Genomic DNA, 19,345 nt, shown 5'->3' with positions numbered 1-19,345 from the left:
CGTTATGGTGCCCATGCAGTGAGGAAAAAGGGAAGAAGGAAGGACGGAGGGAAGGGGAGAGGGAAAAGGAAGGAGAGATTGGAGGGGTGTTGGGACTCAGTATTGGCCTCTAATGGAGTCTAAACATAAAAATGTATCCTCTTAAAACTTAGCGCAATTTCCTCACATCCTTATCCAAATTATGGATTTGTATTTATAAGAAATACTTTTTCCCTGTAAAGGCAGTAAAGCAAATTGCAGAAATATCCATCATTTTTGGGATTTGTTGATACGCGGATTAAAGTGGCAATTTAGCGACAACATTTTTAAATATAAAAAAGGATGGGTACTGTTTTATAAAACTGTTCCAATGTGTTACTATAACTGTCATTCTTTTGATTGCATTTTGACCATTACATAGAAATGAGATGCTCATTCTAAGTCATAAATCATAGACAATCAACCGTAACGCAAAAATAATTTCCCAGAGGAAAATTACAGACGTGAAATCTGATTTATGAAGCATGATTGGAAATCTCTTTAGAGCGAGCTCACTGTCTCATCTGCAGCTTTGAGAAATCTGTGTCTACACCTCTTTCAATAATAAACCCACGTAGATTTCACTACCATTATATTATATTACATACAATTGATGGATTTTAATGTCTCAGATTATTTAATATTAGTCTTCGGACTGCAGATGTTGGATTTTAGCCATGGAAATATGAAGTACATTTCTAAGTGTTGTGTTTATACAAATACATCTCTTATGATGACGTCTACAGAGCTGAAATTGACAACCTCAGAAACTAGGTTCCTTAAAGGTTTTTTTAAATAATAAAACCAACACTGTGCCATTTAGTGCTTTTAAACATATTATTTTCTATTCTATAGTTGTCACACTCGTTTAAATTATGATGCCGCATTCCGTTTCACTACAAATGTGAGGGAATCTATGGAGACAAATGTAACTCTATTACTCAATCACACTAAACCCAGGCTGCATGTTTTATGAAATGTTGATGAAGAAATGTATATAAATAAATTGTGCTTTTATGTGCTCCTGATAACTCTATTAGGTCAATTAATACAAACAGGCTCCATTTGAGGCCTAAAGCAGCATCTATATACCAGGTTAGGAAGCATTGGATAGCATGCAGAGGACACGGTGGCCTCAGGTGGAGAGGGTTACACTGGACGCTCAAATCTGAATACATCTAATACACCAATATTAGTATCAGAAATCCTTTATTAGTCCCGCAGCGGGGACATTTACAAATGTAACATGGGGCTATTTGTCAACTTACACTGATCATGTTAGGTGCCTATCGAATGGATAGGCAAAAGAGTCATAAACAGATCAGAATAAATTAAAATGTAAAATTGCAGTGGTATTTCAGATTTGAGCGTGTTTTGTAAATCCATTCTCCACTGTGAGGAGAAACTACAGCAGATGGGATTGGGAGGGTTTTCAGCCAAACTAATGGAAAGGCACTTGACCAAACACAAAACTGAAGAATAGCAACAAAAAAAGCGACAACAGAATATACAAACCCAACAAAGTGAAAGCTTAAAAAAAATATATACAGATAATAACTGAAAGAGACAGAGTGACAAGGAGTGAAAAGCAGGAGTGTGTCTTTTACCTTCTCCATGGTAGAGTTCAGTACATCCTGCTCCTCTCCAGAGCAGGGGGGGGGCAGAGGAGATGCTCCTTCCACCTGAGGGTCCCTTCCACCTGCGGGGGGTTTCCCCTGGCTGTCCACCCGCTCCACAAAGGCCTGGAGCTGCGTGTGGAGGGCTTGGAGCCGGTTGGTCAGAGCCCCCACCAGGGGCCGGTCCGCCAGGTCAGACAGCTCGCAAATCTGGGGCAGAAATAAATAATTGATCTCACATTTGTTTATTATTGGCTGTTTAAGGGGACTGCTTGGGATTATGTGGGGCAATGCAGCATGTGTATGAACAATCAGTGTAAGAAATACATTAAAAAAGGTGTAATATAAATAAAATAAAAATGTATCATGAGGCTGTGTTATTTGCGCCTCTAGTTTCTTCATCTTCAAAATCAGAATCAGAATGAAAATGAGGTTTATTGCAGGTTTACACATACAGGGATTTGCTTTGGTGTATAATGGTGCATACATAGGACTAGTGCGTTGGTGTTCGGATCAGGGGAGCGCAGGTTCAAACCCCACTGCAGTCAGCTTGTCGTAGACAAAACACTTCACCCCAAGATTGCCACAGTATTATTGAGTATGTAAGTCGCTTTGGATAACAGCGTCTAACAAGTAACATGTAATGTAATATAACTCTGGTGTGGTATACACAACAACACACACACACAAAAAATAAGAATGTTTCTGCTGTCTTAATTTAAGACAAATGCACTTATATATTATGCCAATTCAAGAATTTAATTCTTATTGTAAGCTTTATTTGCTGATTTTTAAACTTAATTTAAGATTTACATTCTAAGTTTAAGACAAAGTCACTAATATTTTGTGTATATAAAGCCAATGATTCTTATTGTAAGCTTTCTTTGCTAATTATAAATCTTAATTTAAGAAATACATTCTCAGTCAACTCAACCAAAACACTCATTTTAAGTGATTCTTTCTTAAATAATGCAGGATTCATTGCTTGTAATAAGCAAAATGTGCTTAAATTGTTGTCTAGTTTCAAGGCCAATTACGGTCTTTCGCTAGATTTTAATTCTAGTTTTAAGAATTCTAGCCAAGCAAATTTGGCTCACCCCATTGGCAGATTTGTTTTGCTTGATACAGGAAAATGTGACATTTAGCTTGTTTTTGGAAGGGCTGTTTTTGCAGTGCAATAAGGCATTTCTGGCAATCTGTTAGTCTCGCTGAGTCTGTTGCAGGCCACATTATGGCCTTTGTTGCGGCTCAAAGTCTGACATGCAGAGAAAATGTTGGTCTCATTTCAAAGCGGAGAATCTGCATATTAATCCCGATATGTTATGATCCACTACAGCTAGGCACGATATGATACGAAAATGTTTTTTTTATCCACGCCATCATCTGAACTACAGTATAAAGGGAGCTAGGATGGACAATTGAGTGGGATTGAATTTGTGCTGAGTCATTAGGAACATTTTATTCTGGTGGCTAATATAAAGTTATGGTGTACTTGAAGAGCAGAGGACGCCATGTACCTGGCTGTGAGGTTTCTCCAGGTCACACGGCTCCGCTGCGTCGCTGCTGCAAACCTTGTGATAGATGGAGGGGGAGGAGGAGGAGGAGAGGCAGTTGGACTCGGGGGAGGTCAGGAGCTGTATCGCCGTGGAAACCAAGCGAGCCTGGTCCCTCATGGCCAGCAAGGCATCATGGTCCTTCTGCCCCAGGTACCCGGGGAGCGAGGTGGTTGCGTCAGCGTTGTCCTCGATCTTCTTTTTCCGCTCCTTCATGTCCAGAGTGTCGGTCTCCCCCCCCACCGGCTCTGTGCGGTGCGGCGGGCTGATGGAAAAACAGAGAGAGCATGTTCAGGGCTTCTCATGCATGTTGGGATTGAACGATGGGATTGAAAGTTCATTATTGACCCTAAAGTGGTTAGAAAATGTCTAAACATCTATAATTGACTTACAGCCTCCGAATATCTACTAAATTGACTTTGTTGTGAGACTGTTTTTCAAACTTTGCTTATAAATCTCAATCTTGCATAGCCAAAGATGTTTCATGGTGCCAAGAGGATGATTTCTACTGACTTTGGTGACCAAAAACAAACTACTCTACGCGGTACCACTTTACAATAAGACTACCCTTATAAAAGATTCATAAAGGGTTTATAATTAGGTTATGAATTAGGTTGTAGTTTATTTATTTATAGTGTCGTGGACAGTCCCCATCGATGAACTGTCACAAAAACAGTAAATGGTGCAGCTTTAGCCGACATGGCTAATTTCCAGCTGTTGTCCCCGGCCAGATGGTAATAGACACCCTTAAAATTACAATATATCAAACGGAGGAAAGACAAGTAGATACCGGTGAGAGGATAAAAGAGAACAATAAACAACACACGTTACTATATATAGTACATGTCAGATATAGCACATCACAATCACATCACAGAAACGAGGGGCAACATCCATGATCACAACATGTAACACAACATGTAACACTCACGCCATACTCAACACAGACTAGTGTGTGCAGGTGTAGTTCTCAGTGAACCATGTTTTTAAGTGAGCTGTGAAGGTGGGATGTGTATGTATGTCTTTGATTTGAGTGGGTAGAGAATTCCAGTTTTGTATTGCTGTGACCGAGAATGATGACTGACCAAAAGTACTCTTCCTGAATGGGACTGATAGGTCGCCACGTGTGGAGCTTCTAGTGGTCAGTCTGGTGTTGTTACGTTGAGTAACCAATGAGTTAAGAGGTGGAGGGGCTGTATTGTGCAGGATTTTGTAAACCAGAACGATGTTCCTATACTTTATTAAATCTTCCCAACTCAGGATGTTATGCTTGTTGAGGATGGTACAGTGATGGGAACGGTTAGGTTTCTGGTCCAGTACTTTGAGGGTTTGTTTGTACAGGGTTGCTAGTGGCTTCAGTGTGGAGCTGTTAGTTTGCCCCCAGCTTGTGAGACAGTATGTAAGATGTGACATGATCATGGCATTCATGTATCATTTGGCAGAATTCAATGTCATTGTGTTTCTTATGTATTTAAAATTTGCTAGGCTAAACTTGACTCTTTGGGTCACTTTTTCGACTTGTGTTTTGAATGTTAAATTAGAGTCAATAATGATTCCAAGGTACTTAACCTGAGGCACAATGTTAATATGTTCACCTGAGATGCTTATATTTGACACAATGTTGCATTTTCTTTTTGTGAAAAACATTCCAACTGTTTTGTTGACATTAAGCTGAAGACAGGAGCGGTGTAGCCAGCTAGTGATCAACACTAAAGCTGAGGTCAGTTTATCAGCAGCCTTTTGCTTTGTGTTGGCATGCACATATATCACAGTGTCATCGGCATATAGCTGTGTTTCCACATCAGGACAGACAGATGGCAGGTCATTAATATATAGGGAAAAAAGAAGTGGACCAAGTATTGAACCTTGACTTAAGCAACCTCCGGTGCTTAAGTCTAGAGCTGGAGAGAGTCGATTATTGACGATAACATGCTGACGCCTACCAGTAAGGTATGATTCAATCCAACTGAGTGTTAATGGAGAGCAGTTAAAAGCCGACAGTTTGGACAGAAGGACCTTATGGTTGACTGTATCAAAGGCTTTGCGTAAATCCAAAAATACTGCACCAACAACACCTCCTTTGTCAACCATTGCTTTGACCTTTTCTATAAAAAAGCAGTTGGCTGTTTCGGTTGAATAATTTGCCCTGAAGCCAAACTGCATGGGATGAAGTTGAACCCTTTATAAGGGTAGTCTTATTGTAAAGTGGTACCCTCTACGCTACTGTGTCTTTATTGAAGTGCATTTTTGTCAATAGGGCACTTTATAACTTGATTTCTTCCCGACTGCAGATGATCAGATTGTTTGGTTTTATATTCATTGAGTAATCAACAAAGCTGTTGATGTACTACAATACATACTCTCACTGAAGTATTCCCATTAGAGAACCAAATTGCAGAAGCACAATTTCATCCAAAAAGGTTGTACTGAAACTGAAAAACTACCTTGGGAGGCACTCAGCTGAGTCCCCGGCCTCTGCGTCCGTCTCCAGAGCCAGTCGTAGTGAGGAGGAAGAGGAGGAGGAGGAGGAGGAGGAAGGAGCGTTGTAGGAGGCCAGATCGCAGCGCTGTAGGTTAGACAGAAGCACTCGGTTCTCGTACTGCAGCTTCTTCACCTTCCCGCCCAGCTCTCCAATCTGAAGCCTCGCCAGTCTGAGCTCCTCCTCCTGGGCGGGGGCGTCTGTGCTGATAAGCACCGCCCCTTCCTGTATGGAGTGCACCGGGCTGTCGTTGAGCAGCCCGTCCAATGAGTTAGACGACATGGAGGACGTTGGAGGCGGGAAGTCAGATTTGTAGCGGTTAATCTCGTTCATCAGGAGTTTGTTCTGTTCCTCCATCTCGATGAGAGACCTCCTCAGAAGCTCCGCCTCCTCCTCCACAAACTGGAGGTGTCTCTGGAGCTCCATGACGTTTTCAGACGAAGCCCCGCCCCCAAGAACCATGGCTCCTCCTAGGCCAAGACCTGACCCCAGACCACCGCCAACACCACTTAGTTCCTGAGGGCAATCTAGAAAAACAATTACGATAGGTAAGTTACATTTTAAATTTGAAACTAAGCGGTATAGTATATGGGAAAATGTCCTTTCTGATGTATTGTTGAGAGTTATATGAGAAGATTGACAACACTCATATGGTAAATATAAAGAGGCCTGTTAGCTTAGCTTAGCATAAAGACTGGAAACAGTAGGAAACTGCTAGCCTGGTTCTGTCAAAGGGATGGTTGTGACTTTATACATTCTTCTTAACGCGGATGAAAAGCAACGCACATTCCCTAGTAAACCACAAAAAAGCAATGACTTGATATTTTCAATCGATCCTATACGTGAGTTTAAAAGCTACCTTGCTTCATGTCGTCCATCTCAGCTCGGAGCCCCCTGTTCTCCACCTCCAGCTCCACGATGCGTCGACTCAGCAGGTTGGCCTCTTCCTCCACCAGCTTCAGGTGGACTCTGATCTCCGCCTCACGGGTGTGGGGGGAGTCGGCGACCTGAGGGGGAGTTAAAGACATTAAGAAGAAGAGAACAAACTCTTTCATCACCTCCGCACTTTCAATCAACTGTAGACATTTAAAAAAACATGAATTAATGAAGCGCATACAGGTCTTTCTACCATTCTTATCCCATTTTTTTTTTGCACCACTCCATTCATTGTTGGAAAGGACAAACTGTCATGTTGTTATCAATATGAATAGTTATGAATATATATTCGACATCAACAGTCCTGGATATTCAAATCCTCATCTTAAACACAAGTAACTAAAAAGTACATACTGTAAAGGCCCTGTCACACTGTCCCGAAATTGACACCCGATGGAGGAAATGTTCAAATTCGGCTGTGATCGTAGCAACATCGGGCCATTCATGAGGGCATCTTAAGCCATCGTATGACCGCCGGTGGAGTTTCTCAGGCTCCGGCAGCAACTTCGTGAGCGGCAACTTCGTAAGGCACTCGTGAGGGCATCTTGTCAAATCGTGTCATCTTCGTGTTATCATCGGTGCATTCACCCTCAATCTGATCGGGGCGAATGCCCGATGGCACCGATGATAACAAGATGCCCTCACGATGGCCTTACGAAGGGCACAATTGACACACGAATTCAACACGAAAATGAACCTTCGCAAGGTCCTTCTGCAATTGTTTGGCATGCCAAAGATTTTGCCACCGCTCACGAAGTTGCTGCCGGAGCCTGAGAAACTCCACCGGCGGTCATACGATGGCTTAAGATGCCCTCACGAATGGCCCGATGTTGCTACGATCACAGCCGAATTTGAACATTTCCTTTATCGTGTGTCCATCGGGTTGTTTTATTGCACAACAAAATCATGTAAATATATTATGTAAATAACCCAATTTGTGTTCTGTGAAACTAAAAAGGATATAATATATTATTTTGAAGGACAGTTGACAGGAAGTTGTTGTTGTTATGGAAACAACATTACGGAGAAAACGTAATATTCTCTACATATAACGACGGATAAAGTAAAGAACAAAGTCTGAAGATATCAGTACAGTATCATAGTACTGTAACATAATTGTTTTTGGTACTTTCATTGCAGTTGTATGTCTTAAATGTAATGTAAATGTTGCCTTCGTGTGTGGTTCGGGGCCATCTTCGTGCGAAATTCACAATTCCATATTCGTGTGTCCATCGGGTGTCAATTTCGGGACAGTGTGACAGGGCCTTAAAGGAAATCGGCTTTTTGTTTTCAGCATTGGTCACTGAAATGGCTCCGACAAGATTTGGGATTAATGAGGTCTTTATGCTGTTTTCGTTACAATACAAACCAACCTCTGTAGCGTTTTCCCAGCCATTTTGGAATTCATTTTTTTTTATTGGGTACAAAGGGTCTGGAAATTTCAAACGTTGACCCTTATAATAGCTTTATTGCTCCATTAAGCAGTTTACAGGCAATCATCAAGAGGTAAACAACTAAATGGTGAGAAAATGATGGAAACGAAGGGTTTCGATGTTCCTTAAGATGTTGTCAGAAAACACTTACATGTATGGGAGCCGCCACAGCTCTAAATATGAAATAAAAATCCTCATCCATCTACCACCTTTTCCATGATGTGGTAGTTTTTGATACTGGATACCAATGTTATGGTTTTGGTTACTTAATAAGTGTCTGAAACAAGTTTTAATAAGCTCTCAAGTGAATATCTAGTTTCTTTCCATCCTCCTCATCGTCTCACCTCCTCCACGGTGAGCGAGGCATTGACGTCTCCGTACAGCGACCTGAACTTGGCCAGCTCCTCTTTCATGGCCTCACTGTCCTTCACCAGCTTGGTCAGCTTCTTGCACATCAGAGCTGATTCCTCTTTGGCAAAGTGGAGCTGACACTTCAGGTCTGAATTGTCCTCCTGCGGTGACGGGACAGAAACAGAGAAGAGCACAGAGGTGACGTTGATACGAAAGCTTCTGTGTCACAGAGAGGCTAACATGCACACACACCGTGCAAAGGGGGGTTTCTATGTTTAGCACCGTTAGAAGTAATACAATGATGAGTCCTTGCATTGTTAAGTCATTTTAATCAATAAATAAAATATATAAATGTGTTATGAGTTCCAGCTTCTGTCAATTCCTTTACTTGTGCAACACATTTTCTTTGGGTTTTTAGGAACATTTTTGGAATCAAAACTTAAATCAATAATTACAATATTAATTTAGTGCTGCCTGAAGTATTTGAGTAAAGAGGAAGTAATGAGAGCGACATTGAGGTACGTAGAGACAAGGATGCTGCTCATGATTTTCACTTTGAATGATACAAACTCACACTAAGGCAGCCATTGTTGAAAACAGACCGGACAAAAGACACACAGAGGAAGGAGGACTTGACTTATCTACACAGGGAAAAAGGTCAAATGAGGGGAAAGGAAAATCTGACGGAAATATACAGAAAGTAAAAGCTGCAGAAAGATGGATGAACGCACAGGAACAGTGCAGACACACACTCAAATAAGGCAAGTTAAATATGTGCAGATAAGTGGACAACCTCAGAGGTTTAGGGTGAGATATGTGATGGTTTTTGACATTCAATTATGTTCTGTAAAGTTCAGTATTTTGAAAAACATGTTTGTGCATATCTCTCATGATTATAATATAAAGCCAAAAACAGCTTGCTTGTCTGCCGTTTAAACACAATAAAGTGGGATGAATTGGTTTTTCATTCTATTCAAAACTGCCTTGAACTTGGAAAAATAGCGACAAAGAGCTATGTGACTAGCTTGTGGCTTTCAGCTACCAACTGGTGAGGTCAGAGTAATGCTGTGTTTGTTCCTTGTGAGGCTCTTACAAAGAAACACAAAGGAAACTCCAGAAAACCCTCATTAGTGGTTTGCCTCAGATGTCATACAGCATATGAAGTGTATAATTACTGACAGACAGATACAGAATACATATTTGTAATTTTGAGCTCAATGACTTAGAAAATGACTTTAACAGTATGCACAGCATTGTAAGCAGTATCCTATTTACTATCTGGTAGGCTATATTAAACTATTTGGATTTACATAGCATGAAAATAAGTTGTTAGAGTAGCAGATAGTTCGATAATGGGAAAGTTTGAACAGAAATTGAACAGCAGCACAAGCAAAGAATAATCAGGGAAGTAACTCAGGAATATTAGTATACGGCCACATGTATTCATAATAAACACTAGCTAGCCTTAGCAACGTTTAGCTATATGTCCCGCTAGTTCATATAAGGCTGTAGCAGAACAAATATGTCAATCAGGGACGGGTGGCGCAGTGATCATCAGATCAAGGGGGGTGCTGGGGAACTCCAGTTCGAAACCCGCTCCTGCCGCCACGGCGTCAGGCCGTTGTGTCCTTGGGCAAGACACTTCACCCGGATTTGCTCCTGTGGGTAATGTCCACAGTACATGTATAATATCAATGTGTACTTGTAAAAGCGCCTCGATGACTTCGAGGCGTGAAGATGGACGGTGTGGCGCAGTGCGCTGTGCAATGATCATCAGATCAAGGGGTGAAACCCGCCGCTGCTGCATCTGTAAAGCCGTTGTGTCCTTGGGCAAGACACTTCACCTGAACTTGCTCCTGTGGGTATTGTCCACAGTGACCATTGCATGTATACAAAATATGTGTAATGTGTATTTGTAAAGCGCTTTGAGCATCTGGAAAAGCGCTATAATAAATGTAAGGAATTATTATTATTAAATTATTAATCAAATGTACATTTTAGTGTGTAAAATAAAGAATGTGTTACTTAATTTTTCAGAATTGACATTGTCGATCGACTCAGTTGTGAATAGGAAAGTCATTTCTGACAAACCTCTGAGTAACATTTTAGGCACAGGATTGGTCAGTCTTACTGCTCCCACAAACCTCATTTGGAAAGTTGTTTTCAAAGAAAAAAGCTTGAATAACCCCAATGTAAAATGCCTGCCCAGCACCAAAGCGCAGATAGATACAGTTAGCTAATAGCTAATGAACATAGTGGAGCATTTGTCCGCCAAAGAGCCAGAACAAATAAGGAGCTAGAGGAGTGAATATAGGAATGGTGGCTATTAACAATACTTCATAAATGCTCACATATCTTCTGGATTTGAGAATGGACAAGCGAATTATGAAAATGTTTGCCAAACAAACATGAGCAAGGGCTTGTTGTGGTGTGTTTTTGCCCCCTTGTGGCCAAAAAAACAGTTAAAGCAACATCCAACTTTTTAAGGAGTAGGCTCTCAAGATAAATAGTATACATATTCATGTATTTATCTCCATCTCAATGTAAGCTCTTACTGCTGCTGGTCTGAGTTAACCCTGTGCACCTCATTCCACACAGGCAGTTCTGTGGCTGTATTTGTTTTACGGCCTGCGGAGCACTTCCAACCACATTAAGCGAGAGAGAGAGCCAGCAAATTTACGGCCTTTTATGGAATGTGGCTTTGAAAAGAAAGGCTTGCATTAGCAGATGTAGACATGGTGCTGGGGAGAGAATGAACTTGACCGCAAACACCTTCTTTGGCGATATGTTAGTCCTGTGGGTTTTTAATCTAAGCTCATACACTTCTTACTTCAACAGAGATTCAATTTTGTTTAACTGTGTGAATTATTTCAGTGGTGTGGAAAACTAAAGAAGGGAAGGACATTTAGAATTGTAGTTAAAGGTGGGGTAGGTAAGTTTGAGAAACCGGCTCGAGATACACTTTTTGTTATATTCCATGGAATGCTCTTAACATGCCGATAGCAATGAATATCTGAAGTGCTTTGACAACAAAAGCCATAAAAGAAATGTCATCAGTGGAAGCCGTAGTACTGTAAAAAGCACGACCAATCATCTGAGCCGGCCCGGCTAAAATAACTGGATGGCCTACCTGCCTGTCAGCCTGCCATCCGTGCACAAACTTATCTCGTGCCCTCATTGGTCATGTGCGCGTTCGTGTGTGTTGGAGGAGGGGCTCTGTAAGGAAGTGGCAGATTTTTTCCGGTTGTGTATTTTCAAAGTCTAGCGCACTCAAGCTGGTTTCTCCAAAATTACCTACCCCACCTTTAAGGGAATAGTAGTTATTTTTGGGGGAGGGAAGAGAGCCTGATCTAAGAGGGAGATTTAAGTGTGTTTCGAATCCAGATCTGTAATCCAAGCATAAACAAAAACTGAGTATGTGAAGATTACATTGTGTGCAAACGACTGCATTGTGATTACACGACTGCAGGGCATGATGGAGGGTAGAATTAAATATGAAGAGGAGATGAGGAGGGATACAGAACAGTCAGATTTATCTGCTTCAAACTGCACACGGCTTGTTTGGACAGATAGAGTGTGATCCCCAGAGGAAATAGGTCACAATCGGCAGAGAGACAGCCCCGTCATGAGAGGCAGGAACACACTTAAGGGATCAAACATGATAGATCTCCAACATGACAGCTTGTGGTTAGTGTACATAGACAACTTTTACATGTTTTTATCCTAAATAATTCAGCATATAAAGGCAGAAAATAGAAGAAAAAACAGCTGTTTCAGGGATGACTCACAAACAAAGTGATCATAAACCCTGTATGTACTTCAATTATAAAGCTTATCTTCAAAATATATTAAATTAAGAGAATGAAAGGAAGCCAAAAGCAAAACATCCTATTTATACTGGGACCTTCTCTGCATTGTTGGATACAATTACATTAAAATACAGTAGGTGTACATCTCAGACAGGGTTGCTGTTGTAATGATATGACATATTGAATTGTGTGACTGTGTTTATGCTCTCATAATATATAATAATACACATCTATGTAATAATGAATATGCTATTACATAAAGCCGGATACACTTTTGTTATGTCTGTGGAGAAACTGGAAAACACATTTTGAGGATCAGCAATATCTCAGATGGCGCTCTATCCATCATTGTGTGTGTGTGTGTGTGTGTGTGTGTGTGTGTGTGTGTGTGTGTTTGTGTGTGTGTGTGTGTGATAAGTGGCAGTCTCTCCAGGTTTAAGTGTCTTAAAGGTTGACTTGCTGAGACAGCACTTTGTGGCTCTTATTGATTTGTTAGACCATCTAGAGGAAAACATGGTAGTGTGTGTGTGTGTGTGTGTGTGTGTGTGTGTGTGTGTGTGTGTGTGTGTGTGTGTGTGTGTTACCTGTGGGCAGAGCTTCTTGTCAGGTTTGTTGTTGGGTCGTGCTGCTCTTTTCTTCTGGGAGTTCTGTAACACAGACACATACAGACGGTCATTAGTTAGCTGGGACACCATCAGCTATGAGCAGTCTAGATAAGATGAAGAATTGATTCGATCTAAATCAACACAGAGGGAGTGAAATATGACCTGTAGAAGAATACAACGCAGGTATTACAATTTTTCAGGATAAACTCATCCCAATTACTTTCAACTTCTGTTTTATCTTTTTACCGTACTGTGCTAAAGCAGACATTAGCGACTCTAAGAGTTTAAACAACACGCTCGCGTTTTTGTTGTCTTACACTGACTCAAGAGTTATTCAAACACGTTCACCATTATAAGCTGTTTAGAATGTTACATAACACAACTGACCACTAACCCCTGTATAATTTCACCTTTATCTCATCCGAACAGAGCCATCATCTCAACTGCCAGCTGCTGCACAGACATGGGAAAATATATCATCCACTGTTCCTTTCATTCTAATGCAATTTTGTCATTGTCGGGATTTTGAAGTCAACAATAAATGATTGCAGGTTTTGCAGGATGCATTCTGACCAGTTCCCAACAGTTTAGCAAGATACTCTGCGAGTGTATCACGTTATATGAGTATTTTAACATGTGTGTTATAGGTTTTTGTGAACGGTCTTCAAAGGCTAAAATCCCAAAGTTCCCTCCAGAGGGAGTTTCCGTCCCACACTCCTCCCTCCCTCCCCCTGCCTGAAACGCCTCATCACTATGTAACACTAGCGCTTCTATAGGCTAGCGCTCCAACACATGTATGTGATGTGATAGGCTAAGGGGTGGGGCATCTCTTAGCGGTTGACCAATCACAACAGAGCCGGCCAGCTAACCAATCACACTGGGCTCTGGTTTCAGACAGAGGGTGAAAAGAGGTACTGCAGCACAGGCAGCATGAGACAAATAAAGAGCTTTTTGAACATTAAAGCATGGAAACATGTCCTAGTAGAGACACAAAATACAAATATGAACCTGAACATTTGCATAAAAGGGCCCCTTTGATAGACAAACTAAATGTCCCTTAGGAAACAGACACTTAAAACACTTAACCAAAAGTCCATTATCACTATTGCCATGTGGTGCAAAAGTAAGATTCATTTTATTTTGACAGTTTTTTGACAACTTGCCCTTGCTTGCCTTGTCCAACACAGTTTCTGTCCCTCTCGTACTGATCTCCAGATGTCATTGCTATGGTGATGTTGATCATCCCCACAGTCATTTAGATCACCATGGTGACACTGATAAGAGTGCAGAATTACAGATGTGAGTTACAAGTGTAACAACCGAGAGAGATAAAAGGAAAAATAATGGGAAGAAAACATAAATATAATTACGTAATGACATGAACATAATAACTGGGGAAGCATTGCTAATAATTACTGTGCTCACACAGGACACACACACACACACACAGACACACACACACACCATCCTTCATCAGAGTGCCTAATGCATTAGACTCCCATAAATCATCATGCTTTTTCACCACTCAATCAGACACACGCACTCTGACACACACACACACACACACACACACACACACACACACACACACACACACACACACACACACACACACACACACACACACACACACACACACACACACAGGCAAGTAGCTATAAGCTCATCTGGTTCAGTCCGTTTCCATGGAAACAAGCTACTCTGCACCGAACCACCAACAACAAAAGGAGGAAATGAAGGGGAGAATAAAAGAAAATGAGAAAGGAGGACTACAAAAATAAGTATTCATAATAATAATAATTACAAAAATATTAATAATGCTGTGAATATATTCCATGAAGATTTTCACAACATTTAATTTTAAATGAATTTAGAAAAATACGGCACTGAGGGATTTTCTCAATAGCTCCTCATGTCCAGGTGGAGTTGCGGTGCAGCATCAGCATGAAGGAGATTTGTTTATTTGTCTGATGTTTATTTCCATAAGCCTATTACACCCCTTCACCTCTCCTCTTTCTATCTCTCTATCACAGTTTGGACTTTTCCCGACCTTTAAATGTTTCATCTCCCGCTGTCTTTCCCTCTCTCACCTTCTTACTCTTCTCTCCTCGCTCCCTCTCTAAGTCTCTCCCTCCATGTCTGGTTCATAACTCACTTATCTTTTCTTTCCTCTTTATTTTATTTATGTTTTGCATTTAAAACCGACACAGGTGAAGATCCTACCCCTACCCTTGTTGTTTTATCGCCCTCTAAAAACCAATAACAGTAAGGATGGTGGTATTTATTTGAAGATAGAGAGAGAAAAAAAACAATAGCAGTAAGTAAAATATAATAATATATAGTAAAGGTTGAAAAGAATGCTAACCCTCTTTAAGGTCAGTTTATCAGGGGCAAACACTATGAATGGCTCTTAACTCACTGATCGATAGGCCTGTTCCACAATGGAACCACTGATTCTGGCAGGACGTTGAACGGATGTCAGGACTATTGGATCGGGCTTTTAGCTGAGCAGCGTTCAGGCGAACTGCGAGGCTTGATGGAAAGAGATTGAATTTAATTTTGGCTAGGCTTTTGAGAGGGGAGCTCAAGACAATGAATATCACACCTTGTGTCATTTGCATGAGCTATTCTTGCATTATCAGCAAAGTAGAAGCTGTGAAAAAACTAATGTTGTGGTATAAAAATAGACTTTAGTTCAAACGTGATTGCGCTCTTTTTCAGACTATGGATGGGGAAGTAATGCTAAAATAAAGATATTCTTACATCACAAATATGGGCATGATAATGGAGCTTTATACCTGAGTTTTGATTATTTTGAAATAGCAATTGGAATTATATACAGTTGCAGTTAGTAAGAAAAACTAACTACATGTTTTGTAACTTTCTATTCCTTATATTGCGAGACAGAGCCATCCCAATTTATTTTAATAGCCCTTTTCCACAAGAGACAGTTTGACTTGTTATAGCAGGAAGAGCCTAGGTGTTACTAATACAATGAACGACAGCTCTGTTCTATTCTAGGGTCCCAGGAAGTCATGACAGTGTGACAGGACACCAGGACTGACAAAAAGCTGCCTTCACTGTCAGTCGGACCTGTGAACATTCTCTGGCTTGCTTCGACTCTAACAGTACAGAACGTGCTGCAAAATAACACATAGCAGCAGACAATGGTAATTAGATACCTGAACCATAAAAAATGCTGAGTCAATTTGTCTAAAATTGCCAAACGGATGATCGTTAGCCAGAGAAATGTCTGAGTTGCCTTCAGGTACAAATTGCATCATCAGTTTCACCGCTTAATTGAGGAAAGAAAGAAAAAAGATTTTCTGGACTTAAATTTCAAGCCCCTTAAAAAACACCTATTCTCACAGTTACAAAAAGTGGAATTTTCATTATGTAAAAGCACACACACTCAGAGTGTGACCAGAGCCTGGTTCTAATGTTTCCGAGCCTGCGGGTCTACAGTTACACTGCAGATCAGATAACAGGTTGACTTCCATGTTATCTGATAACATATTGAACAGCTTCTGGCTCTGCTTTTACAGCCGCAGCAAAAAGGTAACATCTCCCTATACTGCACAGTTATCACATTGTTCAATCTATACAGGTGAAATGCTAATGATACTGAGAAAATAGTCAAACAAAACGATGACTAATGCATAGAAAGATGGATACATTTTTATAGACAAAAAAAGACAAAGCATCCTATGACTGGGGGATGGAGGGAACTGATGAGGACAGAAGGGGGAAGAGGAAGAGATGGAGAAGGACAGAGAGAGAAGTTGGAGAGACAGATAACAACAGTGATGGCAGTGATAAAAAAGAGAGGGAAAGAGAGAGATGTTGTCATTCCTCTGTCATGGATGAGGAGGCACAGCAGTGTAAACTCGCCTACTTCAAATCCGATCTGCTCTGCAGTTCAACCAACCGATACACAGCAGGGGGAGAAATGTCTTTGTAAGAGGAAAATGGACAATACTGAGGTAGAGTTAGGAAAAATAATTCTGAAACTCATGATTTCGAAACGCTATGAGCTCTGCAAGGTTAAGAGACTGCAAACAGGGAGCAAATGAGAACTAAATACTTTGAATATACCTGGTGTATTTTCTGATTCTTGAGTTAAAATCAAGATGTCGTCAAAGATACGGGATTTATTGTCGTGCCTAATGTTAGTTTAACATAACATATCAGGTATGGAATTAATCTGCTGATACTGCAGGTCAAATATTTCTTTAATGATTTCACTTTTTGAACCATGATAAAGGCCGACATATTGTTGTTTTTAGCATAGCATATTGCCGGAAATGACTTTAGAGTAAAAGCATATAACAAAACAGCTGTTATTTTCAGAAAATGACATCAATGTACTGCCTTTCAAATGAGGAAAAGTCACTTATGTGATGATACAAGTTCAAAAAGCTAGGACAATATCTAGTCATGTATCACAATCTTGGTATTATATCAATATATTGCCCAGCTGTGGATTAGGGGCAAAAGTATTCAGTGGTGACAGCTAGAAATAGATGCTTAGAATTAAAAATAGTGTCCTGTCGCCTTGAGATGAAGCAATTCACTGATATATTTAAAAATAAATCTGCTGGATTGAGATTTGACTGCCTTGGCGACGGACTACGACTACATACAGTAGGTTTTCACAGTGTGCAGATATGGTTTTAACAGCCTAGTCAGGGCGCGGCCCGGCACACAGGTTAACTGACAATAGATGAGATTGCTCTCTGAGGAAGTGAGAGAGCGGGAGAGGAAGCAGCCCCAAAATCAGATATGCTCTCAGGGATCAGACTCTCCCGATGCAAGCAGGCGTTAAATCCTCAGAGCGCTCTGAGTGTACGTGTCCGACTGATATTTTGAGTTGTTCTTTCCTTTAGTTGCAAGGGAAGTTTCAAAATCTAAGTTCAAAAATACTATTAACGAATACTAATGTATACCTTTTTTCTCAATATTTGTAATTGTACCTAACAGAAAATACAGTATAGTCTTGTTTTAATTGCATGCTAACTCCAACTTCCAAAGCATTTATCTTCAAAAGTAAACATATTGGCTAGTTTCTAACACTGGAAACTAAACAAGGAGACATCATTCTGTGACCGTAAACACTTTTTTTCTGGTTTCCAAGTTCCTGGTATGTGAATTGAGCAGTTAGTTCCAGACACAGATGTGGCGGCACCATGGATCTCCAGCGGTTGTTTACGTCAAAGCAACTCTGTGTTGGTCATGGACACACGACAATCTCTAGGCTAAGGAATAACTGTAATAGGAGAAAGCTACATTTCTGGGTAAAAAGCATCCAAAGCTACTGTTATATCATATTTCCAAAGCTCGATTAGTGACACTAAATAACTCAACAAGTCAAAAGGTTTAGAAAATGTGCCGGTGAAATCTAGCTAATAATTTCCTCTGAGGGCAGAAATGAGATCATATTGCCAGGAGTGAAAGTGTGTGTTTGTTTGTGTGCATGTGAAGGCAGTGTGGGTTTCTGGGAGGTAAAGTTAATTATTTGAAGTGTTGCAGCGAGAGAGAGACACTCGCAGACGAGGGGCCTTTTTCAGCTGAAAGAACACTCATGTCTCTACATCACACTGGAACAAAGGGTCTACACAACGCAACGCACAATGGGTTGCATAACCATGAAGTGTATGTGTGTGTGAGAGGGATGGATGGAAACAGGTGATGTTTTCTGCTAAAATCCTGCTTTTTACCAGTTAAAACAATCATAAATGTTAATATAACAATTAGGGCTGTCAAGTTAACGCGTTAACGCAATTTTTTTTTAACGCCACTAATTATTTTAACGCGATTAACGCATGTGTATTTTTTTTCCTCGGCCGCCCCGTAGTTTCAGAGCGCATCGAGTTTAAAATACCATCTACAAGCTGATGCTGACAGCCCCGCTCCTGCCGCCCGCTTGTGGCAGACCACACTTCCACGCTCACCGGCAGGCACCGACTGGCTGTTGGGAGGACCGGGAGGGTGTGTGTATGTGTGGCCCGAGCGAGCGAGAGACCTTACGTGCATTGTTGTTGTTAGCATCTGGTGCTAGCTAGCTGCGCTAACGGATATACGGAGCTGTTTAAATGAAAACAGAGGAGCGACATTTCGCCACAACTGCGCCGAGCACTTGACTTTATGCAGGAAGCCAGACAGTAGGACATTGTACGAAAAGTCAGCACACTCAGCACGGATAGTGCGCAACATGATTGCAGCGTCCAGGCAGCTCCCGTTCGAGCATATGCCTTGAGTTGCACATAGCTCCAACGATCCAACACACACACACACACACACACACACACACACACACACACACACACACACACACACACACACACACACACACACACACACACACACACACAACACACACACCACACACACACACACACACACACACACACACACACACACACACACACACACACACACACACACACACACACACACACACACACACACACACACACACACACACACACACACACACACACACCTTTGTATTGTATTATTGTATGAGAGAGGTTCCAGGTTGAATT

The 19,345-nt window shown here is 41.1% G+C and overlaps 1 protein-coding gene across 2 annotated transcripts in view; it reads right to left on the bottom strand.

Moving 5' to 3' along the window:
• The window catches only part of soga1 (suppressor of glucose, autophagy associated 1), a 123,048-nt gene that overhangs the window by 30,479 nt on the left and 73,224 nt on the right, over window positions 1–19,345 (bottom strand). For both annotated transcript variants that reach the window (XM_034209001.1, XM_034209002.1), the window contains exons 5-10: window positions 12,780–12,842; window positions 8,380–8,547; window positions 6,526–6,673; window positions 5,632–6,193; window positions 3,152–3,452; window positions 1,626–1,844 (exon numbers count right to left, since the gene is read on the bottom strand). In XM_034209001.1, coding sequence (XP_034064892.1) covers window positions 1,626–1,844; window positions 3,152–3,452; window positions 5,632–6,193; window positions 6,526–6,673; window positions 8,380–8,547; window positions 12,780–12,842 — 1,461 coding nt within the window. The remainder of the gene's footprint in view (window positions 1–1,625; window positions 1,845–3,151; window positions 3,453–5,631; window positions 6,194–6,525; window positions 6,674–8,379; window positions 8,548–12,779; window positions 12,843–19,345) is intronic.

The sequence above is a fragment of the Gymnodraco acuticeps genome, unplaced genomic scaffold (genome assembly GCF_902827175.1).
Source record: "Gymnodraco acuticeps unplaced genomic scaffold, fGymAcu1.1, whole genome shotgun sequence".
NCBI lineage: Eukaryota > Metazoa > Chordata > Actinopteri > Perciformes > Bathydraconidae > Gymnodraco > Gymnodraco acuticeps.
The sequence above is the reverse complement of the archived record's forward strand: the minus strand, read 5'-3'. Positions and strand labels throughout refer to the sequence as shown.